The sequence below is a fragment of the Chamaea fasciata genome, unplaced genomic scaffold, assembly GCF_029207755.1.
Source record: "Chamaea fasciata isolate MVZ Bird 193981 ecotype frontalis unplaced genomic scaffold, bChaFas1.0.hap1 SCAF_6, whole genome shotgun sequence".
In the NCBI taxonomy this organism is placed as follows: Eukaryota; Metazoa; Chordata; class Aves; order Passeriformes; family Sylviidae; genus Chamaea; species Chamaea fasciata.
In genome coordinates, this window is record NW_027094091.1 from 8,119,144 (window position 1) to 8,144,885 (window position 25,742).

The window sequence follows — 25,742 nt, forward strand, 5'->3', positions numbered from 1 at the left end:
CGCCGCTGTCGCTGTCCCCGCTGTCGCCGCCACAGAATGGGCGCCTGCCGCGCGCACAGCCCTGCCCGCCGCGCCACGCCCGCCCGCCACGTACCGGCACCCCGCGCACACCCGCCCCTGCGAGGCGGACACGCACCCCATTGGTCCGCCTCCACGCCGCTCAGCCGGCCGCTTCCTTCTGATTGGCGCGCCTGGCGGCGGGGGGCGGGGAGGATCTGGGTGTTTGTCAACAGAGCCCGCCGGGCCAATCGGAGCCACGCCGCTCTCTCCCCCTCCTTTCCCGCCACGCCGACCAATCGCGGAGCGCATGATTCACCGGCCCGCTCGCCGATTGGATGCCGGCTGGCGCGCGGGCGGTGCGGCCCCGCCCCTTCCTCAGCCGGGCTGGAGACGTGGCTGTTCCTCGGGGCCGGCAGGGCGGGGCCAGCGGCGCGCACCACCCGGCGCGGGGGGGCAGGCGCAGAAAGTGCCTCCCCCCAACCCGGAGCGGAATGGGCTCGTCGGGCGGGAACCGGGCCGTGAGGGATGGACCGCCCGCGGGCACCGAGGGAACAGTGGAAATGGCACTGAGTGCCATGGGGCTGTTCGGACAGAGGTGGGGCTCGGTCAGCTCAGAGGGCTCGTCCAGCCGAATTGATTCTGTCATTCGGTGGTGCCCCCCCGGGCTGTTCTGGGCGGTACAGGTAACCCTACCCCTGATACCGAAATCGGCCCTGTGCTGACCCCAAGGGACGTCACCCCAAGTGACCCCACCTCTCTGTGCGCTTGTTGTGCCCACCCACCCCAGCACACACAGGCCCACCACCGGCAGCCACTTTGGCCAGGTGTCGTAGCAGCCCCAGAAAGGCCCTGTGGTATCTTAAACTCGTGTTCCCTCCATGTATTCTCAGATCTGCCCTGGGAAATTGTGAATGCCCCGTCCTTGGAAGTGTTCCAGGCCAGGCTGGATGGGGGTCTCAGGAACATGGTCTAGTGGAAGGTGTCCTTGCCAGTGGCGGGGAGTGGAACAAGATGGTACTTGAGGTCCCTTCCAACCCGAGTCATTCTGTGGGTCTCTGTTTATGGTACACTTGATATAAATTATATATATATGATATATAATTGCCCCGTTCAAGGTTAGTTTTCCCCAGTTTTTTCCAGACCCAGTTTACCATATTTTGAAGAACAGTCCTTGTCACTGTGATGGTACCACCCGAGTGATGAGGCTGTCATCTGCAAATTGGATTAGGGCTGATTTTGTATTTACTTCCAAATGACTAATGAAAATATTGATTATGTATGTGTGTAGTACAGCACATACGATCCTGGAGGGTCCTATTAGAAGTAGCCTTATTCAACAGTGATTTATAACCACTTATAAAAAAATAATCTCTAACCAGTGTTTAATATATTCTTCACTGATGCTTTATTACCCTGTGTAATTAAAATGTTGTGCAGTTCCAAGTAAAAATGCTTTTAAAAGTTTATTACACCTTTTGGAGGCAATTGAATTATTTGTTGCCTTTCAGAAGCATGAAATGAGATTTCTATTAGACCTCTGACCGGCATTACTAATCCTTTAATGAGTGACATAACACCCTTTTTTTTTGGTATTTATCCTGAACATTATCCATAGATCTGATGTTATTAGATCTACATTTACTCCATGTCATGCAGCCTCCTTTCCTGAAGACAGGCACCAAACCTGGCACTTTTTTAGCCTCCTAGAATTGCCTTGATCTATCAAGGTTCACTAAAGAGGAACATCAACACACAAGGGGTCTTTGCAGTCAGCTGCTTCCAAACTCCTGGGCCACAGTTATCCCTGGAAGACAACAGCACCATTGGTCACTAATGCACTGAAATCAATCACATCCCTGTCTAGTGACCCTCCCCCCCCACATGTATCTTCCTGCTTCTTTACAAACATACATCATAAATGTTCAATGAACACTTCTGCATTGTTATTGACATTTTAATCATGTCCATCTAGTAATGGGCCTGTACCACTCACTTCTAGGGTTTTCTGGGATTTAGCCTTGCCAGATATGGATTTCCTTTGATGTGCTTCACTTCCAATAACTACTCTGCTTCTCACAGCTTCTCATTTATACTATCACTTTCTTATTTCCTGCTTTCTCCATTTTGGCTATTTCTTTTTTAATTTTACTCACACTCTCCAGTCCACAAATAAAACGTTTTTTCTCTCTTGATTTTGAAGTTGTGGCTCTTTGATGTCCCAATTAATTCTTTAAAAAGAGCTCATAATTGTAATTTTTAGACTTCTACCTATTTTTTTCTTCGTGGTGCACTCCTACTTTCTGATGATTTGGAAATACAGCTGTTTTAGAGCACCAAGTGTATGCAAACTGAGGTCACAAACACTGCTCCCCAGCCAACCACTGAATTGCATTCCAGGGATCTTTGTTTGGGTTTTTTTACTTCCTTCATTATAACGAAGTCCAAAAGAATTTACCTTGTGCCATATGCCAAATGGAGCATGTCATTTTTAGTAACTTAAATGACATTTTATTACTGTATCCATATGGTCTTGTGATACTATTTTCTTTATTTAGATAACTCCTCTGTCTTGAGTGTCTACCCGTTTATATGTTTATAAAGAGTAATCAAATCCCTTGTTTCTCTAGGCAAATCAAGCCAAAGGCTTTTATTCTTCCCTTACACATCTGGCTCTCTGCTCTAATTTGCCCTCCCCTGGACCTGTCTCCATTTAAATTTCTTTTTCTTGCATGGTGATGTTTTGAACAGTCACATTGAAGGGTAAGTTTAGTTAAATTTTATACTCCATTATATTTCTGGACAATGAAGAAAAGCTAACTCTTTGCCATGCTTTTTACAGTAACGTATCTCTTGTCCCACTAGTTATTTGAGGGACTCAGACACATAACCCCAGAAAGTTCCAGAATATCGGGATACGTCACGGCTACACTTGCACTCCTACCTTTGTGCTGGGTCACGAAGGTTTATTACACCTAAGGCAACACAACAACCACCCGATGCAGGTGTCCCTCTCACACCCATGAGCATGACCTCATTTGCTCGTGTCCCCTCCCAGCCCCCGCCCCAGAGCAGCAGCCTTCCAATTGCAGCCTTTCATTCAGGGGAGGATCCGGCGGTTTGCACCAGAGCACGCGTTTTCTCCTAGACTCCTCCTAGATTCCGTGGCACCAAGGAATAACGAATAATCAGAATGCAAAAGCTCTTATTCTTCTTGTTTTGGAAACATTTCTCCAAGGGATGGACAACGTTATTCTCGAATCCTTATGACAAACGTGGCAATACGGCCCTATAATTTTCTCTCTGTATTAAAAAAAATTGTGCCAACAAAACCAAATTTCCTGCTTTTTGCAAAGCATGACTCACATCCTCCATTCTGTTTTGACTGACTGACATAAGAGATCTATTTCAGTCATATGACAATAACTTTGAATCTGACTAGCCACTTATGTGGAAATCAAAACCTGTTCTTGCAGGATAGATAGATGTTAACAGGGATGGTGTTTTACATAGCTCCACTGAAGATCTGCCTGCTTTTCCCGAATAACTTGCTCCTGGAAGAGCGAGGCGCGGCAGTGAAAGCCCAGCGTGCCACCTCGTGGCTGCCCTGTGCTCAGGGCCGTTCCCAGTGCCTCCCTTTTCCCGAAGAATCCGGACCTTCCAAAAGCTGCGTATGTTGTAATTAGCATTCCGGTACCCCTGGTGATGCCTTCTCTTCTGAATAAAACCGAGTAATTCTTCACCCGACAGATCAAACCAGAGACAAGCAGGGAGACAGGTGTTACTGAGAGGAAATGTCACCGAACTGGAGTTTGCAGGATAAAAAATTAGGTTGCAGGAATGTAAATTACAGGGATGTGGCAGGCTTGGAGTGCTGCTGTCAACCAGAAGGAGAGTTTGTCTGGGAAGTTCTCAGTCTTCCACTTCGTTTCACCAGTGTGTTGGTGAAGTTTTACTTTCATGGCTCTTGGATGTTAGCTGTTTCATGCCTAATCAGAGAGAGAGGAGTAGAGAGGAGTACAGTCAATTGGATCAACACAACTGCCACCCAGAGGAGCTGTGCCATCACCGGGATTTCACCCAGCTTGAATGGACTTTTCTAGCTGGTTTAGGGTGGGTTAAGCCTACCATGGAAGATGGTCCCACATCCTTCCCTCTTCCCAACTGACTGATCTTGCTGCCTTCCTCAAGAAAGGTCAAGGAAAACTCACCTTGATTTTTTGGCTGCTTTACCTTTCAGAACAGCCCTCTGCCAACACAAGGAGGCAGCAGGAAAACTTGGCAAGTGATGGACCATAAGGTGGGAAAGCTCCTTTTTTTTTTTCTTTTTTTTTCTTTTTTTTTTCTTTTTTTTTTTCTTTCCCGTTTTAGACCAGGGCAGCTTAAGCCGGTTACAACATTTTAAAATTCTCCTTTCAGGGAGATATATTAAGTTTGGCTGACCCAGTTCAACCTCACTCACCTGGCAAGAAGAAACTGCCTTTTCTTACCTGCATGGCAACGTGAATCAGCACAGGGTCATGGGAATGCCAGCACCAGCATAAACTCTGTACCCAGGCTGCATGTGGATGGTGGCTGAAGGGAATGAAGAGCAGGCTCTTCCCTTTTTGTCAACAGCAAGCTGTTATCTCAGCTACCATGTAATTTTCCTACCATGTAATTTCAGCCTCAGACGCAGAATTCAGCACCCGGAGTCACGCAGTCGCCCTGAAAGGGCTTAGCTGCTCCATTCCTTAGAGTGGTTTTTGTTGGGGGTAACACCTTGCAGTTGCCACCGTTTGACAGGCAGAATGTCTGTTCAAAGCAGGTTCAAACACCTCCTCGGACTGATGCACAGAGGGTGAGAGTTGGCTCCTGGAGAAGCTTTGACATGGGACAAAAACAGGCTTGTACAAAAGGACTTTGAGCTGTTTGCAAACAGAGCTGGTTGTTGCTGGAATTCACAGGAGATCCATTTCTGAAATGTCCAATACCAATTTTTTTGAGCACAGGCAAGGCTCAGCACAGCATAAATGAAAGATTTTGTGCTTTCGCTGGAGCTGTAACTCACCCAACAGATTGAGATAAATTGCTAACAGAAAAGTAATTTTCTAGAAGTGGAAATGTTTGTGTTTCCCCAGGCACTGTAAGATGTGTTTCAAGCCAAAGCTATCAGCCGCTGATGTGAGGGTACAACAGGTTTATCACCCCACACTTCTGCACTAACACTCCCCACAGCAGTGGGATTTGAGAAGCCCGGGATGGGCTTCCTGAGACAGCATAAAACCCTAATGACTATTCTTCATTTCAGTCAAATACTAAGGATACTGAACAGAATAATCATGGAATCACAGAGTGGCCTGGGTTGGAAGAGACCTGAAAGACCATCTCGTTTCAACCCCCTGCAGTGGGCAGAGACACCTTCCCCCAACTTATGTTGCCCCCAGAGCTCCTTCACAACCTGGCTTTAAACACTGAGGCAACCAGAACTTCTCTGGGCAACCTGTTCCAGTGCTTCACCACCCCCACAGTATTTTTTTTTCTTAATATTTAAGCTGAACCTACTCTCAGTTTGAAGCCATTCCCCCTTGTCCTGTCACTACATGTTCTCGTAGTGTCTCCCAAAGCTCAGTCAGCTGCTCCTTCAGTTTTACCCTTCTTGCACCATGGAAGAACACAGAGCTTGAGTCTGATTCCCTCTGACTATATATCCCACTAGATGTGTCTATTTATCCTTTAAAATGGGTAACGTGCAGGAAAAATCGTTGCCAGCTGGCAGAAACTACTGAACCACTGCACAGAACCACGTGCTGCTCTTAACAGCGAGTCACTCAGTCACTCGCTCTGTACAGAAAGGTAAGGCCTCACCGAGCTGAGATAAGCCTGGGCAATGATAATAGAGTCTTTGTTGAAATCTCACTCCATTGTTCAAGGACTGATGTACCCAGCCCGGGGAGAACAAAAGGAAATGTTTCTAGTCCTTGAAAATCACACAGAATCGCAGAGGTTGGCAGCAAAGCAAGTCAGTCATACATAGAATTTAAAAAGAGAAGTCAGAGCAAGCTTTTCTGTTGAGCAAATAAAAAGATTATTCTCTACCAATTGTGGCCTGACCTTGGAGTGAGTAGTAAGGGGTAAATACCTGCAATTCTCATCCACCTTTGCGGGATTTCAGCTGGAGAGAAACTGAGGTGCCTGTGAATGGTCCTAATGTGGGTCACAGGAGTGAAAATGTTGGTGTAGAAGGACTTCAAGGTTGCTCTGCCTCTCTAGTATGTTTCAGGAACAACTTCAGAAGTCAACCAACCCAGGGTAGAGGGAAAAACTATGGGGGAAAAAAACCCCAACAAAACAAAACAAAACCAAAACAAAACCAAAACAAAACCAAAACAAAAACAAAACAAAAACAAAACCAAAAAAACCTCTGTGTGCTTCAGGACAGATTTCCATGGGGTTTTGATACCATGTGCCCAGAAGCGTTTTTCACGTCCATGTTGCTACTTTCGAGGGAGATCGTGCCACAAAGTTTGAGTGAAAAGTCCGAGAAAGGCTCTTCCTCAAAACCTGTGCAAGCCTGGCCAGAGTTCAGTAACTCCGCGAGCTCAGTGCATTGCCTGGCCTCCTGCAGGGGCTCCCCCCGCCATCCTCCCTCCTCCCCCAGCACCTCCCGGTGGGACACCCCGCATCCCTCTGCTCTTTGCAGAAATGCCTGAACCCTTCCAGCCCTGGCAAACTAGGTCTCTCCGTACTTATACATGTACATGCATCGATTCAACAAGTTGCTCCGGGGACTGTCGGGCATTGTGGGAGTTGTAGTTCGCCGCTCGCAGCACTACAAGTCCCAGCCTCCCGGCAGAGGAGAAAGAGGAGGAGGAGGAGGAGGAGGCGGAGGAGGAGAGGAGCCGGCACGGCCCAGGCCTGCAGCCCGTGAGGAAGAGCCCCCCGGGGGCGGGCCGCGCCGGCATGCGGCTCCCCGGCCGGCTCGCCCTGCTCCGCAGCACGCCCCTGGCTGCCCGGCCGCCAGGGAGGCTCCGAGCGGGGCGGGCGGCGGCGCGGCGCGGCTTCTCCCGCGGGCGGCTCGGCGGCACCATGGCAGAGGAGGCCAAGAAACGGGCCGCCTTCGCCGCCGTGGACAAGCACGTCCAGGTGAGGCAGCCCGGAGTGCTGCGGGGCGCGGGGGGCTCGGAGCCCCGGTGCACGGAGCGGCCGCGGAGTGCGCGGAGCCTCCGGGAGCACGGACGGACCCGGAGTGCGCGGAGGGGCTCCGGGCGGCAGGGACCCCCCAAAGCACAGAGAAACTCCGGGGTGCAGGGACCTCCCAAAACATACAGAGTGGCTGCAGGGTACTGGGGTCCCCCAAGGCATGCAGTGGCCATGGAGTGCACGGAGCGGCTCCAGGGTGCCGGGACAAGCTCTGGGCTGCCGGGACCCCCCAGTACACGGAACGGCCATGGGGTGCACGGAGCTTCGCAGCGCAGGGAGCGGCTCTGGAGTGCACGGAACCCCCAGGACACAGAGAGATTCCCGAGTGCAGGGACAGGCTTCGGGGTCCCGGGACCCCCCAGTGCATGAAGGGTCCCGGGGTGCGTGGAGTCTCCCAGTTCACGGACGGAGCTTACGGTGCACAGAGCGACTTCTGGGTGCAGAAACACCCCCCGCCCCCCAAATCCCCGGACGGATCTTGGGGTGCACGGAGCAGCTCTGGCGTGCAGAGACCCCCTAATGCACGGAGTCGCCAGCGGCATGGACGGGTCCCGGGCTGCGTGGGGCGGCTCCGGGCGCAAGGACAGGCTCTGGGGTGCTGGGGCTCTGAATGCACGAAGTGCCAGGAGTTGCACGGAGTCCCCCAGTGCACGGAACGACTCCGGGGTGTCGGGACTCCACAAAGCACAAAGCGACCACGGAGTGCACTGATTTTTCCAGTGCATGAAGGGGTCTGGGTTGCAGGGACAGGCTCTGTGGTGCCGGGACTCCCCAGTACACGGAGTGGCAGTGAAGTGCACGGAGCTTCCCAGTGCATGGACAGGCTCCGGGATGCACGGATCCCCCAGCACACCGAGTGGCTCTGGAGTGCCGGGTCTTCCCAAAGCACGAAGCGACCACAGGGTGGGCAGAGTCCCGCGGTGCACGGACAGACCCTGGGATGCATGGAGCGATTCTGGGGTGCAGGGACACCCTAAAGCACAGGGCAGCCACGGTCTCTCCCAGAGCACGGATGGATCCTGCGGTTCATGGAGCGGCTCCAGGTGCAGGGACCCCGCAATGCACAGAGGGGCCGTGGGGTACACAGAATCTCTGGTGCATGGATGGACCCTGGGGTGCACAGAGCAACTCTGGGGTGCCGGGACCCCACAGAACACAGAACGGACACGAAACATAGGAGTGCACAGAGCCTTCCCGTGCACAGACCCAGGGCTGTGTGAGGCAGCTCCAGGTGCAGGGACAGGCTGTGCAGTGCTGGGACTCCTCAGTGTATGGAATGGCCATGGAATGTACTGAACTTCTAGGGCTTCAGGTAGCACGGACCCCTGCAGTGCATAGAGCAGCCCCGAGGTTCATGGATGCAGTGGGGGGCACTGAGAATGCTCCCACTCGGAGCATGAACAGTCCTGGGTGCAAAGGGGGACGGACCCTGGGGTGCACGGATGGGTCCTGCTGAGCCTCTTTCTCCTTCGCTTTGGACTTCGCTCCCTTTAGCTGAGGCGAAGGGAGAAAACTGCTTTTCTTTTCCCAGTGTGTGCCTCCCTGGCAGCTGCTTCATGCCTGATCCAGCTCAGCATTGTGCACGCCGAATTTGGGGTAATGTCTTGCACCTCTAAACTTTCTCTGTGCACCCTCCTGCGAGCTGGGCTGTGGAGGGATTTCAGGCTAATGCCATGTACTGCTCCTTTCTTCAAGTCCACCATGCACACTACTGCACCCCGTTTCTGAGCACCCAAGCAAGAAGCAACAGTCCCTGACCAAGGGGTTCTGTCTTGTGCTCTGCAGGGAGAGAAATGCAGCCAGGGGCTTGAATCAGCCCCTTGAATGTCAGATAGGGCTGGAGCTGCCTGAAGTTTGGCACAGCCTGATTTGGAAGATGAACGGTTACAGTCACGCAGGGTTTATCGGAGCCAGCCCTTTCGCAATAGCAGTGGTGAAATCGGGGTGAGGAGTTGCCGTTAAGAAAGTCGATATTAGCAGTTAGGAGAAAAAAAACCCCATCCCTTTTCCTTCCTGCTTCCTCCTCTCTGGATTAATGTTTTGAAGTTCAGTTGCTGATGGCTTCCCTTATGTCCCATGAAAATTTGGCTGGTTCTGCAGCTCCCTTCCTCTGGGCAGTGTGTACCTGCCTGAGAGAGCACAGCCACATGCTGCGTGAGACCCAGCCCCTGCCAGGCCAACACGATCAAAAGTGATCAGTCTGTGAGATGGGGGAGCCTGGGGGCTCTGGCAGCTGCATAAAAATCCCCTTTCTTACCCAAGGCAAGCCCAAAATTGTGCATTGAGGGGTGGTGGGAGGAGGGACTCGTCTCACAAGGTGTGGAGCCAAGGCACCACTGTTGCTGTGAGTTATAATAAATGGGGGCTCCCTTGATTTGGGGTAAAACCAGTACTTTTGAAAATAGTGAAATAGCTGGCCTTTGTGCTGTTTTATGGCCAGTCAAACTTAGGATAATGTTTCTGGCTGTGTTCCAGCTGATTAAAGTTCAGTGTCCAGCTTGTGATGCTGGTTAAGAAAATTAGGCAGTCTCTGGGGTAACATCCCAATGCTTGTGCAAGCTGGCTTCTGGAAATGCTGGAGAAGGAGCTCAGAGTCACTGCCCAGGCTCTGGATGGTCTCAGCTGTCAGTTTGCACTGTCAGGGGGCAGATGCTGTTTGTAATAGATACGTTTCTGTTTGCTTGTTAGAGCTCTCAGGAGGGAGCAACTTTATCTCTGAAAGCAAAGCTAAGGCTTCCCCTTGCACAGCAGGGATGTGTGGGAGACACCAGGGTTTGGTTCTGCTGGGCGAATCTCTCTTGCTTAACTGTGCCATAAATCTGTGGCACCGAGGATTTGGGACTGGGACTGGATGAGGCTCCTCGCTTGGAATCCACCCTCACACCCATCCCTGCCTTGCCAGGACAGCAGCTCCTTGTGTGGCAGATGTAAACCTGGGTGTGGGAGGGGGGATTAGGAGAGGAAAACTTGTTTCTCTCTTTTTTTTTTTTTTCTTTTTTCTTTTTTTGATTAAAGCTAGATTAGTATATTTACCCAAAGCACTTGTCCCCCGGACAGCTGCAGGGGCAGAGTTCCCCAGTTCTGCAGTGGGCACTGAGATGACCAACCTCAAAGCCCGCGAACTGTGGGGCTGTGACAGCCTGGGGGAGCAGGGCTGGCACAGGGCTTGGGGCTTTAGAGCTGTAAGCTGCTTGGGGAGAGCTGGCTTTGTGTTTATACAACACCTCTGAGGGCGGGCCCTGCCAGTGCCTCTGTTAGAAATGAAAATACAGGTACTGCCCTATGTCCTGCTGCCCCAGAGAGGACTGAGCAAACTTGGGGATTTGCTCTGTGTTTATCTACTGGTTTTAGCTGGAGCTCATTGTTCTCTGACCTTGGAATCTTAGGTTGGACTGGCCAGTGCCTGTGTGCTGCTGATACTGCTCCATGTGTGTTGCCTTGTTGGCCTCTCTAATGCTGGACAGTGTCTTTAGACCCTTGGCTTGGCTGAGAAATGCTGCCCACTTCACCCATATGTGGGTCCTCAGCTGGGCTGTGGCTCACTGCCTTGGTTTTGTTCGGGCTTTTGGTAAACAACTTGAAATGTAATTTTTTTGCATGAGGTGCTGCTCCTCAGTGCTCTGCTTCTCACCAGTGTTTGCCCTGCCCTTGTTTTTAAAAGTGTATGCTTTGTGGTTGGTTTTGCCTCTGGTCTGGCTGAGGAGGGAGAGGTGGGAGTCACAGTAAGGCAGGGGCTGTGACAGCACTAGTTTAGACCGATTTAAAGTGCTGCTTCACCTCTAATCACTGATAAATGGATGGGCTGGGACCCTTGTGAGCTCTTCCTGCTTCATTACAGTGGAGTCGCCGATGCTGAGGCTTTCCCCATCCCTTTAGGGTACCCAACTGCTCCAAGAAGCTGTCCTATCCTACAGAAATGACGGCAAAGAGAAGAAACTGCCTGTCCCCAGGTCAAAAGAAGTCTTTTGGGAGCACTGGTACTGCCTGTGTCCTGCCAGCCTCTGCACAGCTTTGCTTGCCCCTTCCTTGGCTGGCCTTGCTTGGCTCTACCTGCTGGGTGGGTGACATTGGGAACCTCAGGAGCTGCTGGGTTTCTGCTGGCCACGTTGCAGGTGTGCAGCAGTGACCTGTTGCTCTGCCCAGCTTTTGCAAAGTCACGGTGGTTAGTGAGGGCTGGGATGTTAGCTTAGACTCTGGTTTTGCAGAACTCCTGTTTTCTTTAAGCTTTTAACCCGCAGAAGCAAGAGAAATGACTAATCCTAGGGGAGTGTGACCTGTCCTGAACTCTACCTTTCCAGGTAAATTTGCGTGACAGCAAGATTTTAGCTGGTTGAAGTGCTGCAGGTGTGGCTTTTTCCACAGCTTCCAAAATCTGGATTTGCTGCACATGAGGAAGGAGCTCCAGATCTGTCTAATGTCCAAGAGATAATGCACAACAGCTCTGTGCCTGCATCTCTGGTTGTCTTCATATCTTCCTCATCTGAAGTCTCTGTGGTGATACTGGGCCTCTTTAAGTCAATTTAAGCTTTGGATCCCATCCAAAGAAAACGAAGTACACTGAAAATGGGAAGTACAGAAGGCTGCAGGTCACTTACAGGGGATGGGAAACTGAGTTGATAATAAACAGAGAGTGACATGGCAGAGAATATGTCTTGCAGAAGTAACACAAGTGCACCCATCTACCCTCAGCCTGCAGCACCTTTTAGGAGTGTATCTGTGTTCTGGATGACAGGGCAGTGATCCTTCTTAAATCAGGCAATACATAGAGAAAGGCCAGGATGGCGCTGTGGTTAAAATTTCATCCTCTTCAGCACATGCTGCCAGGCTCACCCACCATCCAAGTTTTGCTGGACTCTCCTGTAGGCAGCTTTACACTCTGTTTTGGAAAACATTTTTCATTATTCACAGGAACAGCTGCTGTTCTCTGCTTTGGCTGCTGGTGCATCCGTGCTGTTTACAAACGATATGGTTGGCAGCAAACACAGCCTTTTACTGTGTGGCTTCCTTGGGAGATTTTATCTTGAGGTTGTTTCCCCTTCTTCCTCTGTGGTATTGTCTGAAATTCACAGCCTTCCGGCAGGAGAGCTTTCATGGAATGCCAGCAACCACCAGTAAGTGTGCATTGAACACCCTGAGATCGGACTGTGCTGGTAATTAGCAAGCACATGTCCTTTAATGAGAGGGAGAGTTGATTAAAATCCCTTGGCTGCAGACCATGGCCGTGCCCTCGCTGGCACAGCGTGTTCCCTCCCTTGCCGGTGGAGTGCTGAGATGCTGTGTCCACGTGCAGCCCTGGACAGGGCTCCTCTTGCATGTGTTTATAATGCCAGATTTGCTGGGGAAAGTGGACAGTCTGGAGCCTCCAGTAAGAGCATTCCTCTGTCTCTCTTTGATTTGCAGAACAATCAAGTCCTTGGGATCGGAAGCGGATCTACGATAGTACACGCCGTGCAACGATTAGGTAGGACACTCCCCTTTCTCTCTCTCCCACCGCACAAAGTCCCCTTTTCCATCTGCCCCAACTACTTGAAAAACACCCTAAGTCACCTGCATGCTTACTTAGAGCTGATGCCTTTGGTCTATACACCTGCTGCTGTGTCCTACTTGAAGCTGAAGGTTAAAACTGGGTGTTGGACTCCTAATTTATTGCCTGAGAGTCCTGAGGAGGTAATGATTTGCCACCTGTTCTCCCCACACAGCCAGGAAAAGCTCTCCACTGGCACCCACCACAAACTGGAGCTGAACTCCTTGGTCTGGTTCCAGCTTTGCCCAGCCCTGCCCAGTGCTGACTTGCTGTGTGGCTCGGGGCCATGCAGCTGCTCTGCTTCCTTTAACCCATTTGCCTGTGGCTCATTTTGCTCCCCACATCCACATGATTCACATTGAGGGCCCTGCTGATGTGTAATGAAAATGAGGAATGTGAAATCCTGCTGCATTTTATTTATGTACCCCGCAGCCAGGTTTACCTGCTTGCTCCAGGTGCAGGGGTTTGCTCAGGGTGTGATTCAGAAAATTTCAGCCAAATATTCAAATGCAAATGCAGTTCTGCAAAGTGATTGTGAGGGTAATTATTGTCACGGCTCATTACAGAGAGTGCAGAGGTTTAAAGTTTCTTTTCGGGGCACTCTCAGCCCTAGATCTGCTTGTGGGGGTGCTGAACTTGGACGCAGAGCAGAGCAGCTGTGGGGGCCATGGTGGGTTGTGAGTGCAGGATCAGCCCTGTTGTTCTTGGGGGTCTTGCTTGAATACAGAGGAAGATCCACAGAATCATTAAGGTTGGAAAACACCTCCAAGATCCTCAAATCCAGCGCAGCACCACTGTGTTCACCACCAAACCATACTCCCAAGTGTTACATCCACTCTTCCAGGTATGAAGATTCCACCACTTCCCTGGGCAGCACAGTTCGGTGTGTCCTACCTGGGTGGCACTGCCTGTCTGGGGAGTCTCCTGGTGACCTCCAGCTCCCTTGGGCAGAGTTGTCCTGCAGCCCAGAACAGGCTGAGTTCTGAGCACATCCCAGCCCTTCACTGTGCAGGGTCACAGCAGGGCTGGGGCTGTCCCTTGTCACCCATTTCCCACTCTGTGATGCACTTCATTGTCTGGGAGCTGCTGTTCAGCCTTCTGGGCTTGGCTCAGCACTGCAACCACTCCCTCCTTGAGCACAGAATCAGTCTCTAAATACATGGCTATTGTATTTGAAGAGGAGTGGCTGTTCCAGGCTGCAAATTCTGGCTTTTCATGTCTCCTGATTGCTTTGGAGCTGGGATGTGGCTTGTAACAACATCCAGCCTCATGTATTGCATGTGCAATCCTTCCAGCAGCAGCATTACCTTGGAGCCTGTAGCTCATGTGCTTGCTCTGGTGCATGAGCTCCTGCTGACTCTTGGGCTGTTGGCTTGTGCCTGAGTATTGTAATTACTAAAATAACATTTTGTCCATAATGATATCTTAGTAATAGATTTTAGTCATTTGAGGTTAGCCTGGGGGGAGGAAATATTTCTTTACATTTAATGGAATACTGTACTTTATTAGTTCTTTCCCTGCAATATATTTAAATGTTCTATAATAAATTAACGTGATGTCCCCAGGGCAACAAGCCAGCAAACCTTTCAGACAGCTGCTGGAGCTCTGTGTTTACATGGAGAGCAGCAAAAACCTGTCTAATGGAGTGAGAGAAGGGATGGGGCATATTTCCCAGGTGAGGATTTGATGATGGGGCTCCTCTGCTGCTGGAGACATAAAGGTTGATGGCTCATGGTGGCTTGGGCTCGGCCAGAGTGGGTGTTTAAACATTTCTGGCTGTTGAAACTGAGCCTCAGCCTATGGAGGGGGCACCTGTTTGCGTTTTGAGCGTGACTGAGTTGTTTGCAAGCCAAGCAAGTAATTACGGTGAATCAGAGGGGCTGTGCTGAACTGAGGTTTCTTAAAGTGGAAGTTGCTGTGTTTTTGCCTTGTGCAATGAACAGACCAAGGCTTCTGCTTTTTTTCTTGCAGCTGAGCGAGTTAAGGAGGAGAACCTGACAATTGTCTGCATCCCTACATCCTTTCAGGTGAGTGCTTTCCTCCTTTGCTTCCTGGCAGTCCAAACACTCCTGCAGGGGATCTCGCCTGGGCTGTGGGAGGCCAGCTTGCCTCTCTCTGGTTCACAGTGGTGTGAATGAACCAAAAGCCCCACTGAAAGCAGTTGTGGTGCAGCCTATAGAAAGACCTCACAAAGAAAGTGATGGTCCTGTGTTACCCCGCCCTGAGCTCGAGGCTGGGAGGTGAGTTTGTAGCCAGTGTGGTATGGCTGGTTGTGTCAGGGTTCCTCTGGATCCCACTTGCAGGAAAATGCTGCTTAGTGGTGAACCAGACTTGTAGTGCAAAGCTCACTGGAGACACTTTGTCTCCTTTGAGTCTGTATCAGCCCTGACAGCTGTGAAGAATAATAGCGAGCTCTTGTGTTTTCAGCAGGAACTTCAAATGCATCAGCTGGATTTGATAAGAAATTGCAGAAGAGAAATTGGCTTAACCTCTCCTTTGCTGTCAGCCTTTGCAGGAATTGGTTCATACCAAGCTAGATGTTGAGAGGGCTGGAGGGAGAGGGAGAAGCTGGCTTGGTGGTGGAATACAGATCTGCTGGGGAAGCTTCTGAGCATCGCCCAGGCCTCTGGCAACTGGCTTTGGTCTCTTTGCCTCTGTTCCCTGAGGTGGGAACCTCCTTTTGGGCAGGCAGAGGTGACATGGTTGTGACCACCCAAGGGGTCTTCAAGGCTGAGTGGCAATACCCCAGTCTTAGGAATTGGGCATGTGTCCTTCTCATGGTCCTGGTGTGGGCCTGGGGACTGTACTTCTGTCACAACCATGTCACTGTGAGGGCAGTCAGGCAGTGTGGCAGGCGGGGCAGAGCCTGTCCTGTGAGGTTTTCAGGGTGGGTAAAGCCCTGAGCAACCTGGGAGCTGACCCTGCTTTGACCTGGAGGTTGGATAGAGACCAACCTGAATTATCCTGAAATCTTAGGAAAATCTAACATCTTCTTACCCTGCAGTTGGTTTGGTGTGGGGGTGACAGGGCTCTCTCTTCCCAGCTGTTGCAAACAACTGGAGTATAATGCAAGGTGCTGCAAAGGCCAGAAAGTAAAAAAAAAAACAAACAAACAATTAAAAATCTAACCTATATCAGTACTTCTGTTGCTTATGTAGACTGTGGTGATAGTTTGTCTTTGATCTGTCTCAAATGATTCCCACCCTGAAATGTCATGTCCCCTGTGAATCTAGGAGAAGTGCTCTGAGTTCTGTCATCAGTTCTTAAAGAAAATATTGATGAAGCTCTTGTAGTGAGTGTGGGCTGGAGTCTGTCCTGCCTTGAAATGTTGCATGGTTCATTTAACACCTCTGAGTTACTTACCAGTAAGACAGAAAAGTTGCTGTTAAAGGGAAGAGAGAGACTGTTCACCTACAGGAGCCAAAATTCCCAGCATGGGGCTGCCTTGTATCTCTTGCAGTCCCTTAGACCTCAACCAGTTCTGAGTGGAGCTCCCAGGTCAGCAAAACAGCATTTTATTTTCACTGTGTACAGGTGTAGATGGCTGCCTGAGGTCACTGGCAAGGAAGAGTTGGTTTCAGTGGGCTTTTATACTCCTCCCTTCCCTGTTGTCAGGTCATTAATGCATCACCATCAGTAAAGCTAGAGCAGGGTAAGTATCTGTCCCCCGGCGTTTGCTGCGTTGTCTCTTTTCACCGGGACGTGTGCCGAGAGCACGGAGTGGGACTGCTCCTGTCGAGTGCTGTGCAGTCACCACCACTTCTCCCTCAGTTATGGGAGCTCTGCTTTTGATTCCCACTGCTCCCATCGCCTTGCAAGCAGAGCCTGGAGAGAGCCAAGCCACCTCGTTGCCACACTGCTGACTTTAAGCCTGTTCAGGGTCTGGCCTGCATGTGCAGCACAGTGTTTTTCAATGCTTTCAATTCCCCAGATCCCTGGAAATCTCCTTTTGTGGACACCATGTGATGAATGCCGACCCACTGATTTTTATTCCTTTCATTTTGTGAGTTCTTAGGGCCCCACAGCCCATGAGTGTTAAAACTGCATGCTATGAAATGCCGTGATAAACCCTTCAAAGCATATCTCATTGCCAGGAATGCCACCTGCTAATTCTGATGTTTATGGGATGCCAGTACCTGTGACTGATGCACTCTGTTAGTGTTAGTGGGCAGAATTCAGAGGAATCAGCTGATGCAGGCTTTTGCTCTGGGGTTTCTTGGTCTAGCTGCAGCGTGGTAGCAAGTTTGGACTCGAGCAGAGTCTGTGCAAAGAGGGAATCTCACTCGAATGATGATTTGTAACACAGAAAATTCAACCAGTTAGAGATTCTGCAGAGGACACCAAGCTGGGTGGGAGTGTGGATCTGTTGGAGGGCAGGAAGGCTCTGCAGGGAATCTGGACAGGCTGGATGGACAGACCAAGGCCAGTGGTCTGAGGTCCAACAAGGGCAAGTGCTGGGTCTGCACTTTGGCAACAACCCCCTGCAGAACTCGAGGCTGTGAGCAGAGTGGGTGGAAAGTGGCCCAGCAGAAAAGGCCCTGGGGGTGCTGGTGACAGTGGCTGAACATGAGCCATGGTGTGCCCAGGTGACCAAGGAGGCCAGGGGCACCTGGCCTGTGTCAGCAGTGGTGTGGGGGCAGGACCAGGGCAGGGATTGTCCCTTTGTACTGGGCACTGGTGAGGCCACACCTCGAATGCTGTGTTCAGTTTTGTGCCTCATGACAAAGGCACTGAGGTGCTGGAGTGTGTCCAGAGAAGGGAGTGGAGCTGGGGAAGGGTCTGGAGCACAGGTGTGATGAGGAGCAGCTGAGGAGCTGGGGGGCTCAGCCTGGAGAAAAGGAGGGGAACCTTCTGGCTCTGCACAACTCCCTGACCGGAGGGGGCAGCCACGTTGGAGTTGGTCTCTTCTCCCAAGTAACAAATAACAGGACAAGAGGAAATGGCCCCAGGTTTTCCCATGAGAGGTTTTGATTGGGTATTAGGGAAAATTTCTTCACTGGGAAGGTGGTCAAGCCCTGAACAGGCTGCCCAGGGCAGTGATGGAGTCACCATCCCTGGAGGGATGTAAAAGCCATGTATATATGGGACTTGGGGACGTGGTTTAGCGGTGGCCTGGGCTCTGCTGGGTTAAAGGCTGGACTTCATGTTAGTAAAGCTGGCTAAACAATTCTGTGATTCCCTGTTTGAGCTGAGGGACTGAGGCACGGGCAGCTCTGGGTGCCCTGTGTTGTGTTGCCACTAGAGGGAAACACATGGCCACTGCAGGAAACGCAGATCAGAGCCACCAAGCAGCTGTTTCAGCAGCTTCCCACACTTTTCCCACGAGTTGTGGGTTTGTTGTTTACTTTTTAGCTTATTTCCAATATGAAAAATATTTTCTCTGTTAGAAAATATTTTTAGATATTTACACCATTACTGTGGTGTAAATATTTAATTTTCTTGGTCCCATTTTTCAGGTGAAGGTGATGAGAAGGGCTGGATGGGTGTGAGGGAGAATGATGTTCAAGCTGAAACAACATAGGATTTAAAAATTTTGTATCTGCTTTAGTGCTTAGATACAAGGTATTCCCACCAAGCTGATGAGGCCTCCTGCTATTTAGTATGGAGAGTCCCAAACCCAGGAGTCCTGTTGCACCACATGAGCATTTTAGTTCAAATCAGCAGCAAGATTTTCTTTTGATTAAACTGCTCTGGTCTGGAAACATAATTTCCTCCTTGCTGTGTGTTCCTGCTGCAGCCTCTGCAAGAGCTTAGGGCGGAGCAGTGGAGCTCTCCCAGGGAGACTCCATCCTTGCTGCAGCCAGGGAATGACACCAAGAGTCTGTTTTTCTTTCCTGCCACTGGTAAATGGTGTTTTGTTGTCTTCTTGGTGCACAGGCCCGTCAGCTGATCCTGCAGAATGGCTTAACACTGAGTGACTTGGACCGAAATCCAGAGGTAAGTGGGACCAGGAGGTGAGACCTCCCCTGGCCTTCCTCTCACCTGCTCCTTCAGAAAGCATCCAGGCTCCTTAGTCCTCCCCTGAGGTTGAGTTTGGGCAGCCACAGTGCAGAACATGAGTGAGAACTCGAGTTGGGACAACAGGAAACGGCCTCAAGTTGTGCCACAGGAGGTTCAGATTGGATATTAGGAAAAATTTCTTCACTGAAAGGTTGGTTAAAAAAACCACTGGAGCAGGCTGCCCAGGACAGTGGTGGAATCAGCATCCCTGGAAGTGTTCAAAAAACATGTAGGTTTGATGCTTAGCGACATAGTTTAATGGGGACCTGGCAGGGTTTGCTGAATGGTTGGACTCAAGGATCTTAGAGGTCTTTTCTAACCTTAATGATTCTATGATTTTAACAGATTTAGTTTATTTTTCCCCCAAGTTCTGTCTTAGTTCTTGTCCCTTTAGATGGCAAGAAGGCTGCTGAGTTGTGTTGCCTCCAGGTGCTTGGCATCTCTTCCAAGATGAGGCTTGAGACAGGGATATTGCTGAACTGTCCAAGATTTTCCCTGGGAAAATCTTGCATGCTGGTCCTTGAACACCAGAGGCTAAAGAGATGTGCCTTGCAGCCAGCAGTTGGTTTGGGTTTCTCTTCCTCTCACATGCCTGGGGTTGTTACAGGGGCTTGGGTGGTCTCAGGGTATCCTTGGGTGGCCCATCCGACACTGGTCTCTGGTCAGGCTGCCATCAAGGTGATCCCAGCTCTGGTGACATTTGTGACTTCCACTTGGAGCCCTCCACCCCAGGAGCTGCACCAGGAGCAGGGCCTGGATGCTGCACAGAAGGGGTTTCCACATCCATTTTCTCCTCTTCCCACAGCTTGATGTTGCCATCGATGGAGCAGATGAGGTGGACTCTGACCTCAACCTTATCAAAGGTGGCGGGTGAGCCTTGCTGTCCTTCTGTTTGTGTGTCCCAGTGCTGGTGGTGGGGGCTCTGAGCGTCCCTGTGTGGCTGTGGGTGTCTCTGGGGTGGGCTGGAGAGGATCCTGGGCAGGGCTGTGTGTGCACCCACAGTGGGAGATGGCTCCTGGCCAAGGCTGCCAGGGACAAGGGGCACAAAGTGAGGGGTGGGGAGAAGGAGGATTAGGTGTGGGGCAATGCCAGCAGCAAAACCAGCAGGAACATACTGGAGGGGACTGGACTTCAAGGCCGTTAGGCACAGTGAGGAGCCATCTGATGTTTTCTGGTTTTATTTTTATTTTTTTCCCTCTTGCAGTGGCTGCTTGACACAGGAGAAAATAGTTGCAGGATTTGCAAAGTGCTTCATTGTTATTGCTGATTACAGGTGATTATATTTCTGTTCATAATATCTTTCTCCTCCATGGGAGGTTTCAGATGGTGCTGTGTTAGGCCATTGTTGTCATTCCAATGGTTACAGGAGAGCAGGAATGGGTGGAAATGAGCCTGGCTCCCAGTATTTCAGCAATTCAGTTTATCCTTTTTTCTTAATTTTCAACTCAGCAGGCCTGCTTGGGAGTCAGCAGAGCTTGTGGGGAAGTGGCAGTTCTGCTGTCTGAGCTCAGTGATTGTCAGCATGGGATAAATTTTCCAGCCATGGGCCTGTGGGAAAAACAACTCCTGTTCTGCTTGTCCAAAACATGTCAAAACAGGGCTTGTGAGTGGATAGGGCATCGTGCATTAAACTGGCTCTTGCTGCACTAGGGCACACATGGACTGACGCTGTCTCCTCCTGAGCTTTGTGCCCAGGGGCTTTGCAGAGGGCCTGGGGTTAATGGTGTCAGCAGTGTAATGTCCAACACTAATCCCACCTCAAACTGTGCCCTCAGGAAAAAATCTGACAGCCTTGGGGAGCAGTGGAAGAAGGGAGTTCCGATCGAGGTCATCCCCATGGCTTATGTCCCTGTCACCAAAGCCCTGACCAAAAAGTTTGGCGGTGTTGTGGAGCTGCGGATGGCTGTTAACAAAGCAGTGAGTGTCCCTGGCAGCCCTGCTTCCCCCGAGCAACCACCTCAACGTGGGCAAAAGAGAGGACCAGAGGTCTGGCCCTTCATCTGGTGAAATCTGGGCTTTCACTCCCACAAGTGACATCATGTGTAACTCCTCCTTACTATACTTTGGTTACTGAATTGTGTATTTAAGTGTTCAAGCTGCTCACTGAAAAAAGCCTCTCTGGCTATGACTCCTAAAGAAGCATCCCAGAGCAGGGAGCAGAGGGATTGCCAGCCTGGGTCTGACCTGCTGCTCTGGGGGTGTGGGGGGGCTGCTGGGCAGTCTGAGCTGCCAGTGAGGGTCTCGAGGGGGGGGTGATGGTTTCACTGACATGTTTGTTGTGGGGATGGCCCCAATTTACTTGAATTATGACTAAACCCCTGCAGTGGGGACAGCTGGTTCCAGTGAGGGCTGTGACAATCCCTGGCTGGGATCAGGAGACACGGAACTCATGCCATGACAACTGGGTTTGCTTCCAGGGTCCTGTGGTGACAGACAACGGAAACTTCATCCTGGACTGGAAGTTTGACAAGGTTCACAATTGGCATGAAGTGAACACCGCTATAAAAATGATACCAGGTAATGTCTGATTTCTTCAAAACCACAAAGGTGGCTGAGGCTTGGCGTGTGATAAGTAACCTGGACTGTGGCAGCTCTCTCCTGGATATGAGGAAATGTGTGTGTGTATTTGCTGCCCTCATGCACCCTGCATTTTTTCTACTCAAGAGAGCAGTCAGCTCAATTGGTACAATTGTGGCTTTTTTCCATATGGTGGTGAAAACCTGGAGTGATGCTGGTTGATGTTGACACTTTTCCATTAGGCACAACAGTCCCGTCCTCTTCCTTACTCTCCTTGTGCCCATTTAGAGAGGGACTTCTAGTGGAAACACCTGTGCACTCTGGAGGGAGGGTTTGTGCTGTGCTGTAGTATTTTCCAGGAGCTGCTTACAACTCTGCAGCCTATTCCCATTGGGAAGCCCTCCCTGCTGGCCTTGCTGTGAGGATAAAGCATGCCCAAGCTCTTGCTGGGCTTGAGCAGCAGTGGCTGAGTGCTCTGTTTGCAAACAAAACAGCCTCTTGGCAATGACTCCTGCCTTGCATGAGACCTGCTGCCCAGGGGCACTGGCACTCAGGGAAGGCTCTGAGTCCCCAGGGAAGCAGCATCTGGATGTCTTTCTGGTTATCTTGGCAAAGCCTGTCCCTGAAGTACTGCCTTCACTGATATTGCCAGATCATGCAGGAACATGTTGGGATCTTGCTGCACAAACGCCAACATCCCCACAAAGCAGCCATATATTGTTCTGGCTCCATAGCTGAAACACCAGACCAGGCAGAGGCTCTGGGTGTAGGCTGGGTGAAGAGTGGCCAGTAACTTCTAGTTGTTTCTGGTCAGTGGTTTTGCTTCCCTCATTAGTTCTTATCACAGAATCACAGAACTGTTGGGGTTGGAAGGGATCTCTGGCGACCACCCCTCGTGCAGTGCTCCACATCCTAATCCAGTTGCTGCCCATGGCTGTACAAATCTCTGTATCATCAGAGCTCTGTCTGTGCAAGAGGCAGACAGTGCCTGGTTACCCTGCACAGCAGGAGCTTCTTCTCTGCATTTCTTTTTGGTTGAGAAAGGAATGGTAAATAATGGGACCTGTTCCACCCTGTGGGTGGGGCCTCAGCACTGTTTTCTGCTCAGAAATGCACCTGCTAAGGGAAGAAGAGCTTCTTCCCTACCCAGAAGTGGATGAGCCTAAATGTGAGGCTGTTAAAGCCTAAATGCAGTGCTGGGAGAAGGGTTTTGGCCACCCTGTGCTTTTGGTAGCCCTTGTCCTCCATTTCTATCCACCTTTGTGGCCTCTGGCTGTGTCTCAGTGATCACTGTGAAGTTCGGAGTACCCTATAATTAAATGCAATCAAAAGCACATTTACTAATGGGCTACAAATTGCAGAGGTAGCACTGGAGCTGCCGAGTCTTAACATTTGAACAAGTGTTAGCCAGGTGATCCCTTACAGGATAGTCTTTCAGATGATCCCCAGTCCTGTGGGTGTGTGTAGCTTATTCCTGCTCCCATGGGTCATCAGATGGCAGAAAATGCTTTTCTTGTGATTGTGTTGGTGCAGCAGTGGTGGCTGGGGCAGCGTGAATGTCGGGGGACCTTTGGGAGTTGTTTCTCAGTCTCTGGAGAGTTTTTGCTGGGAGTGGCTGCATTGAAAAGACTTCCCAGCAGCTCCCTGTGTGGCCAGCACAGGTTGGACCCTTCTTCAAACTCCTGATGGACGCTGTGGCGCTTTTTAACGAACACAACCCCAGGCAGAGCAGAGGGCAGGAGCACAGGGGTGGCTCTGGCAGTAACCAGTGACCTCTCATTCTGCAGGTGTGGTGGAGACGGGGCTGTTCATTGACATGGCCCAGGTGGTGTATTTTGGGATGGAGGACGGCTCGGTCAGCGTGCGGGAGAAGCAGCCCTGCTGACAGGGCCCTGCCACAGGGACTCAGCTGTCCCCGCCGTGCCAACCCCGACGTTTTGCCTTAAGGAGCAGCGGCTGTCGCAGGAGACCCGCGGGAAAGCCCATCAGAACCTTCTGATGAGATTACTGAATGTCTTTTTTTAAAAAAAAAAACAAAACAAACCAAGTGAACAAACAAAACAAACAAAAAATAGATTCTATTTATATATATATATTTTTACTTTACAGGAATGTCGTCTTTTTTTAATGAGTCGTTTCAAGGAATTGCTTTAACGTTTTTATTTTCTTTTCTAAGAAATACTTACCAAAACATTACTCCCTGGTTTTGTGTTTGGAGGGTTTTTTTTTTCTTTTTTTCAAAGAGAACTTGAATCCTTCTGGTTGCTCATAATGCTTAAGGATGGAAGTCAGAAATACAATCCTAATGCATCATTCCTAACTATCCTGGCTGGGAGGGTGACGTATGTAACAGGAGCACATCCAGTTCGGACCTGCTGATGCCTTATTTGGAACCTTTTTGGTTCAGTATTTTATGCCTTTTATTTTTCTATACCACTGTTTTTTAATAGTTCAGGATGTCTGGTTGTCCTCTGTGCACCATGACAATTCTCTGAGCCTAGGGTGGTCTCTATGTCCCCCTCTCTGGGACACTAATAAGAGCCTTTTCTGGGCTTCTGTATGGAGGAGACATTCATCCTTTGAGCCAAACTCTGCTCTCATTTAATTCAGTACCTCTGATTAAAGTCTGTCCTGTAGCTGTTTGGGACTTCGTCCTTGTAGACCAAGAGCAGAACTGGGTGCTTGATGAAGTTTACAGGAGCATATTTTAGCAGCTTAGGGGCAGTATGCAATAGTGTTCAGTGGCAAATGATTTGGTTTGGAATGAAGGTTAATTATCACCCCTCACAGCTGGTTGATTTGTGGAAGGATAGAGCAGAACGCACAGGAAAATGGAGTCTTCCTGCCTAAATTTTCCACGTGTAGCAGGAGAGAGACACTCGTTCAATATCTCATTTTTTGGTGTATAGGTGCTTTGCATGGTTCTGATGTTGAAATGCAAGCCCTCTCTTTGTGTTTTAGACACTGAAATAAAGAGCTGTTATACCAGACTTGGTGGTAATTTTGTTCTCAAAGTAACTTATTTTGTGGATAATGGGGTAGATCATGGTCAGACCCACTTCTGCTAACTTCCCCCCTGGCCAAACCCTTCTGTATTTGATTTCTTTTTGGTTAAGGTAAATGAATTATTTTAAATGAACCAAATTATCTGGTCAACACTTGTTATCTGCAGTGCTTTCCTCAACAGACACTGTCTTCAATTTGCACAACTAAAATCTAAATCTTTGCACATCTGTGCATCTAAATCCAGCTCTTGTACTGAGCAAACTGCCAGCGGCTTGCTGGAAACACCGGGATTTCTTTCCCCACAAGTCTGGTGCTGCAGGAGCCGTTTGCAAAGCCCCAGCTCTGGCTAGGAGCTGTTTTCAGATGCTCTTGGGCTGCTAATGTAATCCTGGATAAACAGAGAGCAATCGAGCACAGCTTTGTGCCCAAGTGCCTTCTCACTCAGCGTGCTGCTGGAAATGAGATTAGCGGGAGCGAACGCTGCTGTTGACTCTCCTCTGTCTGAAATCAAACAGCTCCTTCTCAAAAAGCCAATAAACCCATTACTGCACCATTACTTTCTGGCCCTGGACCAGCTGTGATCTCATTCAGCTTTGTGCTTAGCAGGGGCTCCTTAGCCTGAAGATGGGCATGTCTGATTCCTGAGCTGCTCTGGGTGCTGGGATAGATCCCGTGGGGGCTTTTGCAGCAGATTCCCCTGCTGGGTGGGACTTTGAGTGGGTCTCAGGCTGTGGGTTATGGGCATGGTGTACACTGTATCACACAGCTGGAATTAAAATGTCTGTGTGGAATTAAAACGCCTGGAGAAAATTTAGCATCTGAAACCTTGTGCAAGCTCTCCCAGCTCACATTTGCAGAGGCAGTAGATGGGGTTTGACTTAAGGGGCTCTTGGCAATGGTCATGTCCTTTTCCTTGGGCTCTGCCAGGCTCCCTCACCTGTCCTGACCACCCTCATCCTCATCTGCCAGCACATTCAGGTGTGGTGCAGGGAGTCCATCCCCTCTTGGGGTGTTTTTGCCCTGCCTCTGCCCTGTCACCAACACAGCCCACTTACACTGATGCTCAGCTGCCTTGCCACAAGCACGTTTGAAGAAAGTGAAGTGTACTGGCAGCAGAGGTATTTCTAATCCCTGGTCCTTGCTTTTCTAGGCTATCACCATTATTACAAATGTTTATGGAGAGGTAACAGTTGATAGACGAGCATGCTGTGGTAGATCTCCAGCTGAGGGCAGGCACTGTAGCTCCCTGTCACTTCCTTGGGTAGAAGCAGTGTAGCTGCTCCTGAGAGCTCCTGAGCCTGAGTTTGTTGAATTTGATTTTACCACCTTGGCTGGTTTCACTGTGGCATTTGCTCTGGGTTTTGATTTGTCAAGGTGCTCTTCAAAAGAGCCCTCAATAGCCTTTAGAAATGGGCTGCTGCTTCTGTCCCACCCTGCTCCCTTACACCCTGGGAAGAAAAGCAGGGATATGTTTTTAGAAGATGGCATTGGGAAAAAAATGCTATCAAAAGCAGGT

General features: G+C 50.2%; 1 protein-coding gene across 1 annotated transcript; it reads left to right on the forward strand.

Annotated features, from left to right (window-relative positions):
* The first annotated feature begins 6,871 nt into the window (after positions 1-6,871).
* RPIA (ribose 5-phosphate isomerase A) lies at positions 6,872-24,210 on the forward strand. Its single transcript, XM_066185386.1, has 9 exons — positions 6,872-7,122; positions 12,580-12,640; positions 14,675-14,730; positions 18,581-18,640; positions 19,509-19,573; positions 19,908-19,976; positions 20,479-20,620; positions 21,121-21,220; positions 23,008-24,210. Exons 1-9 carry the CDS (start codon positions 6,940-6,942, stop codon positions 23,103-23,105), a joined length of 834 nt encoding a protein of 277 aa, XP_066041483.1. The 5' UTR covers positions 6,872-6,939; the 3' UTR covers positions 23,106-24,210.
* Positions 24,211-25,742: the final 1,532 nt, after the last annotated feature.

Coding starts and splice junctions, on each gene's coding strand:
- RPIA (XM_066185386.1), top strand. CDS start 6,940: ATGCGGCTCCCCGGCCGGCTCGCCCTGCTCCGCAGCACGCCCCTGGCT. Junction 14,731..18,580: donor GCATCCCTACATCCTTTCAG/GTGAGTGCTTTC, acceptor CTTGGTGCACAG/GCCCGTCAGCTGATCCTGCA. Junction 18,641..19,508: donor ACTTGGACCGAAATCCAGAG/GTAAGTGGGACC, acceptor CTCTTCCCACAG/CTTGATGTTGCCATCGATGG.